This window comes from Rhopalosiphum padi, chromosome 1, assembly GCF_020882245.1.
Source record: "Rhopalosiphum padi isolate XX-2018 chromosome 1, ASM2088224v1, whole genome shotgun sequence".
In the NCBI taxonomy this organism is placed as follows: domain Eukaryota; kingdom Metazoa; phylum Arthropoda; class Insecta; order Hemiptera; family Aphididae; genus Rhopalosiphum; species Rhopalosiphum padi.
Window position 1 is genome coordinate 79,437,730 of NC_083597.1, and position 11,766 is coordinate 79,449,495.

Here is an 11,766-nt window from a genome sequence, read left to right on the forward strand (position 1 = left end):
AAAAACCGGTATTTTCTGTTTAGTCGGGGTTTTAATAATATATACCTATATAAAAAATATTCATTTTATCGAGGTTCCTACCTATATATACGGCAAAAAAAAAACGGAACACATTTTACCTTGTTGCCGAATTTTTAAATTGAAACATATTATTAAACATTCGTACTCTGCGACGCATTATGTATATTGAGTTTTGACGTATATGGAGAGCTCATTGGATTTTTCCCCTCGCATTATAACCCATATGGTTGATACGTATCTATATATATCCATTATGTGTATATTAATTAATTATATTCAATAAAACACCTGCGAATGCGGTGGCGGCGGTCACTATTTTCTTGTAATTTATACAATATATGTACCTATATAATATTGTCAAATTCGTTCAGAAAAACATATAAATACCTACTATCGGAATAATATTATTTATTCAGTATATTAAATATATTACCTATATAGATGCATATATTATGAAATACATACATATTATACATATACGCATGGTATATTTATTTTCTAATTATTATTTTACATCCGAGCAACCATCGAGTGTCGACGTCGGCGGCGCGCGTTTGACTTCCGCAGGGCAAGTCCGGACCCTTTTGTTTCTAACGCGTGGGTTCCCCCCCCATCCACACACCTACTCACCATCCCCGGTCGCACTAGAAAAAAATACCCACGGGCTCTCGTTGTTTTTCTGTCCATTTACATATTACACTGACACGCACACACGCGCGCGTTTACCAGTGAATGGGCCATATCGTTTTGAAAAAATGACAACAATAATACAGCCATGGGTGAGTGTGTGTGTGTGTGTTTGTATGCATGTATGCGTGTGCTGTATGTATAGGTGATAAATCGGATCAAACAGAAGAAAAACCCGTTCGTGGGAGGAGACTGCTTTAAAAAAGAAAGGAAAAAACGGTCTTGACACTGACGAATTGAGACTTCATTCTTATAAACATAAATCGCTTTGTGTTATTATTATTTTCTTAGCTGGTACTTTTTTTTGTTCCATTATGCTCATTTATATTATTTATGTGTTTATATACTATTCTCTCTCTCTCTCTCTCTCTCTGTATGCGCACATTCAACGCAGTGACTACAGTCTAACCTATTCCTCCCCTGGATTTCCGATGTCCCATTGTTGATCAGACGACACCTATTATACTGTATATATAAACATATTTACATATAAAACCGTTGACCTTTTTTTTTACGATTAATTAAATAATAAATACGATGCGGGTTTATTGTGTTAAAAAGGTGTTGATGAAATATTTAATTATTATTTGATTTAATAATCAAGAAAAAAACTTTCTATAATACATTTGTGTATGTGTGTGTGTGTTTTAGTCCTCGTGGTTTCCTAGTAATTAAGGCGGTACAAGGCGCTTTTATGCATGTACAATGTTATCTTGTTTTTCTGCGTATACATCGATAACGATGAAAGAACGCCGCCTATAAAGGTAAAAACTATATAGATCGATTCTCATAAGAGTTGCAGATTTTCTAAAACACACTTTTTTTACGCCTACTTACTCGCGTCTGTAAACTGTCGGCTTTATCTCAAAAGTAGACTAAGGAAAAAAAATAACAAATAAATATATATACATATATGAACGTGTCTAATGACACATCTCAATAATATAGCCACGAATCGTGAGATTACAGTTAATGTGTCGTTGGAATTACAAAACTTTTGATTTCAGTATAATAAACTACATGTCTACATCACGTTTTTTAGAGTATATATACACGCTATGTATACTAATTATGTAATAAAATGTACATATATACTTATAAATATGGTTTTTGAAATAGCTTATTATATTATTATTGTTCTTACGTATATATATATATAGTATATATTATACTGATTCTATATTATAAAATATTATGTTATTCTATAAGCAACATATTTCATAAGAACTAAGAAGTTTTTATTTTAATGACTTGAAATATTGTATACGTATACTTGTAAATTTGTATGGTTTTATTTATGTTAATTTTTTCTTGAAGCATTTTACTGCACAGTGTAGTGCGGTGTTGTGCGGTGTAGCTGCTGTTGCTGGTATCGATCAGATCGTTATCGGCGAATTGAAGACAAAATGGACAACAAGAATGACTCATTATGTGCATATACTGCGTGAGCTGAGGGGGAGGAAAATAATAATTGCGAAAGAACACATTACGCGTGGCAGGGGGAGAAAAATGTTTGACACAGGCACGTATGCAAATCACACAAGAACAACAAGACGGGGGCGGAAGTGCATATATACATCCGAAAAGGGTCGGATTTTTATTTTTTTGTTTCGCGCATATACATAAAAATAAAACCGAACATTTATATTGTGTTTGTTTACGTACAATCCGACACGTTGACACGAGGATATCGGATTTCATATTCAGAGCATGCTAATAAAACCATTCAACGTTAAAAAAAAAACGAAAAGAAATGAAAAATAATTCGAATAAGTGATTTTTGTTTACACTGAATTCTTCGTAAACGTCGCATTATTTATTCGCACAAATAATAATTTTCTCGTCATTTTGAATACGTAGTTTCTCATACCTTATTACACGAATCATGGACAAAACACAGAGTGGAAATCCGTTTGAAAATATATCTCAGTAAGCAACTTATAATATAAAATGCAATTTATTACGTATTGAATTATTTGTATAATCAGTGCCTATTGAAATATACGCGTAGTTTGTGCATTATCGATAATGATACTGTCATTATCATATCATGTACATGCATATAGTACCTATAGGTACTATATATATACCATATAATATTATCATTTAAGAAAATTAAAATGATTTTTTTTTTGAAATACGAGATCTAAAAAAATATCAATTGATAGAAAAATATGATTTTTTTTCATAACGTAATTCAGCTATAAAATAAAAAATATGATAAAATAATATTTTAAAACGTATAGGTATACAAATAATATATTGCATTTATAGTACCTAATTTAAATAATACAAATATCGATATAATTATTAATTTAAAATACATATCTTGAAATTAGGTTCAGAATAATAATAATAATAATAAAAATATATATATATAGGTATATAAATCAATAATTGATAAAAAATTAATGAAAAGTAATAAACCTTATAATTTTATAATGTTGAATATAGTGTGATATAATTTATGTGTCAAATAAAAATTGTTGTGAACGATTGCTTATCACAAAAAAATGACTGCAAGTATAAATGACATGAAAAAACCACACTAAAAATCATGTCGAACAGCAGTACTGTATATATACATAATTAGTTATGGGAAAACGATGTGTGTTGGGAGGGAAAAACAAGAAAAGTATTCGAAAAAAGCTTTTCTTTTCTCGGTGCTCTGCCAGCCGTATAATTAGAATCGGTGTGTAGAGCCGCCACGGTGGTAAGGATAAAAAAATGGGAAAAGAAGAGGCAAATTTCTTGGTACGTCGTTTGTTATCCAAATGACAGGGCCCGAAATTGGCCCCGGAGAAAGTCTTGGGGGAAAAAGATTTTATTATAAGATATCCTCTACCGAGTAATCCAATTATTAACGTGTAAAAAAAAAAGAATCACCGAGGATGGATGAAGATTACACATATACTATCCCCTGATCCCTTTAATCACGTTTATGCGTATATATATTCATATTATTATATTGATTGAAATAGTTTCCATATAGCTAAAAAAAAATAAGAATCTTTGTGGAAACAGAATGTTCAAAAAATGTGTCTAGTGCGTGATTTTATGTCGTAAAGAATTATAATATTAAACGAAATACATGTTATTAAATTATTATTATTATTATTATTCATTATATTAAATATAGATTATAAGACCGCTAGCGGGAAGGATGGCGGAGAGGGACGTTCCGGGCGTGAAAGATCTTCTAAGTCGTGATTGCAAATACCAATGGCGGCTGTGGTGTGGCTTATTCGAAATTAATCAATTGTCAGGTAACCCGATTTATCAATGACGGCGGAACCGGTTTTTGTTCGGGTTCACTAACCCCCCTTCGGGAGACAAAAATAATGGATGACAAAAGTCCCAAAAAACATATCCGATGAAATTTTTTCAGCTAAACATATGCAATAACATACGTATCGTTATTATATCAGATAATAATACGACATATTGATGTGTATGGTAATAATTAATAATATATACAACTGTATAACGTTTTATTGAAAACGCCATCGCAATAAATATTATGTGTATACATAATATATATATACATATACATGCGTAAGATATACGAAATAATAATAAAAACACAGATGACCGTCGTCTACGCCATCGCCACCGCCGCCGCATCGGTAGTATAATAGTTGAGACGACCGACGATAATATTATAATATACGGCGGTGATGGTCGTATATACCGAAATAGCCGTTTTGGATCGTTTTCAAAAGGGATCCGCCGCCGCATAGATCGGATGTGTCACTCTAAACAAACCGATTATTAAAAACCGCATTAAAACGTGTTTAATCTGTGTACGCCATTAGTTTGACGACACCTCTTCACCCGCACATCTTCGTGGTCTTCGTCGGCGGGACGGCGGCAGGAAGAGTTATACGCTCGGACCGGTCGACGAGCGGGGGTGGTTTCGGCGGTGGTACTTGGAACGGTGTAGCGGGTGTTGGGGAGGTGGATCCCAGTGCTATTTCAGTACGGCTGTCATCGTGGTCGTCATATACAGTTGCCCGTATTATAACGGTGGGAGTTTATTAATATGTGCTTTAAGTCTGTCCAACGCACACACACACATGTATTTTCGATCTATTGAGAAAAAAAGTCCACGCGACAGTGTCACCGATGAACCCGTGTGTCGTCCGTGTCGAGTCGGATGCCAAGAAAATCGTAAATTTTCGACATTTTTTTTTCCTTTACTTTTCGCTGCTCGTCTCTTCGTTGTGTCACTCACACGCGCATTATACACACTGCTACACACTCCGCCAACCGGCCGGGAAGGAATAGGCGTCATTAAAGAAAAATCGAATGTTTTTGACACCGCCGCTGCCGAAAGTCGTTGCTGCTAACGAGCGTAGGAGACGCGCGTTTTTCTAAACTTAGACGGACACCGCCATTCCTATATTATTGCTACAACAGAGGGTATCCACTGTCGCGTATACCCGAAACTATATAGCTTCCGATTGAATTGATACGTCGCAATAGTATTACATTATCTAGTCCCTCACCTAGTTGGTGAAGGTACTAATTATCCACCCTATCCATTTACGGTCGAATCGAGGACGACCGGATTTGATTTTCGTTACAAAAATGATTTCCGTCTTTGTCATAGGTGCAATTATATTTATAATATATAGGTATTTGAGGTATTACTACGATGAATCCTCACGAAATACGATGACAACGGCGACGACAATGACAAAACAACGACGGTACATATTTTATAACGGGTAGCGTTCAACCACCGACGCACGTGTACCGCCTGTGCTACCATCTATCGCCCGACCTTTGTGCCGGCGCCCCGAAACACCGCCCGAACAGATACCGCTGCGGGTTTATTCCACCCCGATCTCATAAACGGTTCACAATTTTAAAGTATAATATTTTTTTTTTAATTTAGAACAATATAATCATAATATATTTTATTGTATATATTGCGTATGTATGTATGTGCTTGTATTTATTTAATGAGCTAAAATTCTAAAATTAAAACACGCTGTCAATTGTGAGACGTTGCCAAATAATTCTGTAAACTAATAATTTATACGTTCGAACATACGTACACAAACATTATAAACACACGCAAACATGCGCGCATAGGAAGAGACATATTATTATTATAAAATTCACTACTGTCACTGGGCAAAGACCGTGAACGGATAGAGGTGTATTTATATCTCGTATATGATATAAAATAAAGCGCCACTGAAAATTATTAAAAAATCGAGAAAAAAAATACGATAGATATAAATAAGATTTTTACGAGGCGATACGTGCGTAAAGCGATACGGACACAATAAATATATTTAATGAATATTTTTTCAGACGTCACCCTGTTAATTATACATATTATCGTAATGCGCTCTAAATCTCCCCCGCCGACGGCTGCTGTATGGCGTTTAAGTAAAATTCTATTTCGGACCACGCTGCAACCGTTAATCGACACCCGATGCCCTATCTTGCTTCTTGTAGCGACCGTCATAATTTTAGACGTGCAATGATCCTTCTCTATTTAATATATTTAAGTCAAATAACACTAAACGGTCGTCGCTGTAATAAAATATGTTATTAGACGTGTTTTGGATACCTATATATTATATACGTTAAATTTTTAAGTTACACAGAGGCGTTTAAACCCGTGCGTAGGTTTGAAACAGAAATCGTGAAATTGTTCTAAACAGTACCAATATATCATTTGATTCAATAGTTAATGAATGACATATTCTTACACGGTATAAAAATGTTATGTATAATAGGAAATAATTTCGGTAAATTTTTGTTTATTATTATATAATGCATTATATATACACAGTACACACGGTACAAAAGATTTAAATAATTACAAAATTTTATAAAACTTTAAAATACACAAAGAGTGCGAGATAATAGAAATGTATTGTATTCCTGAGGAGGAAATTGGTTATAATTTAATATTTTACTGATATATAACGGTGATATTGCTGAACACCGAATTTATTGGTGTTTTGGATGTCTGTCGTAAATATATCGAATAACAATAAAGCGTGAACGATTTTATAACGTTTAGCCGTGCGTTAAAGAGCCGTTTGGCCCTGCCCCTTTGCCCTCCCTATCCTGGCGGCCGGCAAACCACATACAACTGGGACGTAACGTCTGCTGATGTTTCTGTGCCAACGGTTTTCTTTTTTACTCTTTTTTTTCCTCTTCCATTTAACCCTCGATAGTTATAACAATGTAACGTGCACTTAGTGTTAAAAACATATTGGTTTCTTTATCTTTTGTTTTAGTATTTTACCTGTTGCCAAAATTGAGCCAGTAGATAGATACGTTCCTTTTTAAAGAGCCAATCCATAGACTGCATAGCCTGGACATCCATATCACGTATTACGCATAATTACCGTGAAAAACACAATAATTATCGTACAAACAGCCTTAATTAACAGCGCTTAACACGTAAACAATTTGAATGTTATCTGGCCAATCATCTGAAACACACAAATAGTTTATTATATTTATAATATTATATCAGATAGGTTTAAAATTGACATTACGGTTTTTAATTAAGTTAAAGGCATGTGAGCACTTAGATTGCATATACAAAACGCCTAATAAAACTATTTTATTATTATTTTTCTTCTTTACATACACATTATTGTTGTTTAAAATTATCCGGAATTCATACAATCGATTAATGCATACTATGTTAAAAAATAATTCGAAATTTCAAGTAAAATACAATGATTAGTAAAATAAAATATATATTTGTATTAGTCATATAAACTTTTTTGAAAATCATCTTGACATCATGAGTAAAAATAATCATCATATTCAACAAATTATGTACTTGGTTGATCATCATCAAAAAAAAAGGTATGGATCAGTCGTAATTAGTAATGAAAATGTTAACAATGAACAAGCCATAATTGACATATCTATCTACATATTTTCTAAAATCGAATAGTTAATAATAATAATATTATTAAACATACTTATTTAATTTGTCCTCCAAATTTGTAATTTCTATACTCAGTGTGATTAAACACATTTTTATTGCGTTTTCTATGCCCAATTAATATAATTGTTATTCTACTTTGGTAATTATTATTGTCGTTTAATTATGGCTGTCAAAATATATGGATAGATAAATTATGTGTAGGTATCTATAAATATTTACATATAAAAAAAATGAATTGACAATTTTATTAATAATGTTAATTGACATTTATTCTGATCATGTTTAATTACAGTATATTGAACGTGTTTATCATTATAGTATTATATGCGGGCAATCAGTTTAAGGTAGAAACCAATTTTTTTTTGCAATAAATTCCAAAATGAATATTATCAAAGCATATTAACAGTCAGCCGTCTGACGCACGCACGTCGAATATATGGGTGATGCCGATAACACTAATAAGCGGCTTATCCCTAAAGTTTTATAGTTTTTAATTATTCTATGATCGGGTTTATTGTTGGGAATATTTTTTGTATTTATATTTTTGTTTCGAAGCTTTGAAATTCAATAAGTAGGCTATCAAAATATTATAAGCGTTAAAACAAAACACCCGACGCCAAACAATAGACATAATGTTTTTATTATTGTTTATTTTTCGTAGAAGGTGTATATTTTCAGTCAATCGAAATTAAAAATTTTTATATTGACCATGAAAAATATATTGATATACAAAAATTTAAAATTAAAAAATGTTTAACCGTTTTTATTGTTATAGATAGTAGTAGGTTTTCATATAAATTCAAAAAAATCGTTTTTTTTTTATGATTTACGATTAAATATTTTGACAGGGTGATGATGTAAATACACATAGCATAATTATTATTTCTGTTAAACAATAAACGTATCAGTTATATAATATTAAAATTCGGTCAAATAATAACTAAAATTAAAAATATAGTAATCCGAAATTTTATTATACATTAAACAATTTACTAGTACCTACGTTAACATTATAAGTACAAAAAAAAAATCATAGTGATATAGAATATAATTATTTTATTTTACTGAAGATTTTAGTTTAAAAATTTGAATAAAAATATTCTTATAAGCGTATATAATATATATATAAATAAAATAAGTTGTTTGATTAATACTTAGTGTTGTTTTAATTAAATAATTTTATCAGAATGAAATATAATATCTAATATAACGATATTTTATAAAAGTTAATTTTTTTTAGTTTAGATACATTATTAATCTAAATAGTAATAATAATTATTTTATTACTAAAAAAAAAAAAACAATTCTTTTGAAATTTTAATTATTTTTCACGGTGAAACAACTGACTTAGTTATAGTAATTTGTACAGAGGATTATAATATTTTAGATAAAAATAATATATTTTATTGAATATTGTACTTATGTAAGATTGAAAATAATAAGGGATTAAAATATTTTTAAACGTAATTATTGCAATAAATATTATCTATTTTATTTTTGTAAACGTATTTTTATTTATTTATATAGTTAGTATCGTCAAATAATCGAACGCTATTTAATTGGAATTTAATTGACTCATCTTATATTCAATGGGTTGGAAAATGTATTTTTTCGGAAAAAATTTTTTTTTTACACGGAATATGAAAAAACAGATTAACTCATCGATACAATTTTAAAGGTCGAAAATGTGTATATCAGGTAGCACGAAGATAAAAATATGCATGTCATAATAATAAAAACTCACCTTGCGAACACACTCAAATGTACAGCTGTAGCAGTAAAACCGCTGAAGTGACAGGTCAAGAGATTGTCTAACCGGATCGCGGGAGATAGAAAAAAAAATGTAAAAAAAAAAAAATACTAATCGGAATGTTTTAAGTGGAGATAAAAATTTTAAGATCTGATTAAAATTTTGTTCTCGAAAAATACCCTAAAAAACTTTTATCGTAAAAATGTTTCCGCACTTGTTTTTCTGTACGGGTATACGACACTGTTTTGGGGTGGTATTTCGGACGCACAAAAATCGACGCGTATCGCGAATAAAAAAAATGATTTTATAATAAAACGATAATGATAAAATAATAACGACCGGCGACGACAATATTATAGGTAAATGACGACGGTAATTATTTAATAATAATAATGAACAAATATTATATGGTAGTAATATTATTATTATTTTCGCGTATAAGACGGCTGCGGCGTCGGACAATGTGATTAGCAGACGCGACGACGGCGAGACACAAACACCACACGACAGCGACCACGATGACGACGACGACAACCGGCGACGACGACGAGCAGCACACGCGTGTCGACACCGCGCGTACAATCAGTGACGACTGGCGAGCGAACGGCGCTCGGCGGATACCGGTGGCCCACCGACGAGACGACGCGCGGCGGCGGCGCGGCGACGACGATATCTCCGGCGCGAGCGGTCCCCGTGCACTCCTGCCATCTGCCGGCGGCGGCGGCGGCGACAACGACGACTGCGAGACGACCGCGGTCGCACGGCGCACAATCCTTTACCCTCCGCGTATTATAGCTCCGCGTTATTTTCTTCCTTTTCATTTTTTTTCTCCTCTCCTCTCACGGTCACCGTCCTCACACTCTCTCTCTCTCTCTCTTCCTATTTTCCGTTTCCGATTTTCCACCGGCCGCCACCCGCCCGCTCGCCCGCCAGCCCGCCTTTTTATTTTCTCTCTATTTTTTCCTTCTCCCCCGCAGCCCCCGTTTTACGACCCCCCCCCCCCACGCCCACCGGCTATACGTTTTCTATTTTGTATACACATCGTACTTCCGTCGGTCCGTCTCTTCCTATTTTATATTATATGGGTTGCACGCGAATCGTATGATACTATATATATATATATATATATTACGTTTTAACGTGTGCGTATATAAATATATATATATATACATTATCAATCACCGGGCACGGCGATATTGCTGCGGCCAATCGGCGTGTGCGACCGGCGGCCGACTTGGGCGCATACCGCACGGCGGCGGCGCGCGCCGGGTCGTAAGTGCGTCACTTCGGTGCGCCGATCGGTTTTCGCTTTTCTTTTTTTTTTTCCCGATATCGCCGCCAATACACCGCAGCCGATCGCGCGAACGCCCATCACCCGCCCGTTGGGTTTTCATCATGTAACATAATATAGGTATTATATATATATATTATTATCTAAATGGTATACGGTTTACAAATTTTTTTTACACATATCGATATGTACATATAGATACAATAGTATAGGTACTCACCCGAAATATAGCTTTTCGGTATATCCACGCGAAGACACGAAAACGATTGGTTTTTTTAAAAGCTCTCTTTCTGTATACGTCAAATAAGTTTCTATTACTCTCTTTCGACTATACACGCATATGAATATATTATAATGTACCTTGCAGCAGGTACATTACATGTTTGGTAGGAATCTATAACTGACAAACCGTGACGTTCTTCAAACGATCGGTATTTTTTTTTTTTTATTGTTTCAGCCAATTCAAAAGTGTAATAGACGTAAATCGGACTTTCAGACAGTTTAAAAAACTATTAAACTCTAATTATTAACGATTTCATCATAGCATGTGTACAGCAGTAGGTATACATTATACACACATAAAATTATATTGGTTGAAAGAATTCTGTTTAAAAATTTTATATTTTTCATCAGTAGTTTATTATATAGATTTATTATGTAGGACGAGAGGTATTTTTATATAGAGGTATATAAATATACCTATTTAATATATATATATATATATATATTATATACAATATATACATAATTGTATGTATAATCAGATAATAGTGATATATACTTACTCAGTTGTTTTTATATATATTCACGTATCAATTACCCATCATATATGTACATATATATTTCATATAAAACGCATACTTTTTGATGGTTGAATTGTAAATGGTAACTACATTAAGTTAACTTACTTTAAATTGTATTCACAAAAAAAAAATATATATTATATTATATTTGTAATGTATTTACAATATATTTATTATAAACTTTCGTGACTAAAGAGTTATTGACATAGGAAAAATGGGTAGACTGGGTTGCAGAGTACTATATAGTAATATCCTCATTAGTCATTATACAATTTATCTG

The 11,766-nt window shown here is 32.8% G+C and overlaps 1 protein-coding gene across 3 annotated transcripts in view; it reads right to left on the reverse strand.

The window, feature by feature from the left end:
- Window positions 1–10,004, reverse strand: part of LOC132918179 (homeobox protein cut) — a 34,885-nt gene extending 24,881 nt beyond the window's left edge. For 2 of the 3 annotated variants that reach the window (XM_060979302.1, XM_060979300.1), the window contains exons 1-2: window positions 9,387–10,004; window positions 6,983–7,172 (exon numbers count right to left, since the gene is read on the reverse strand). In XM_060979302.1, the coding sequence (XP_060835285.1) occupies window positions 6,983–7,063 (81 nt within the window). In that variant the 5' untranslated portion in view covers window positions 7,064–7,172; window positions 9,387–10,004. The remainder of the gene's footprint in view (window positions 1–6,982; window positions 7,173–9,386) is intronic. The other variant, XM_060979301.1, reaches the window with a different exon arrangement.
- Between the last annotated feature and the right edge of the window lie 1,762 nt (window positions 10,005–11,766).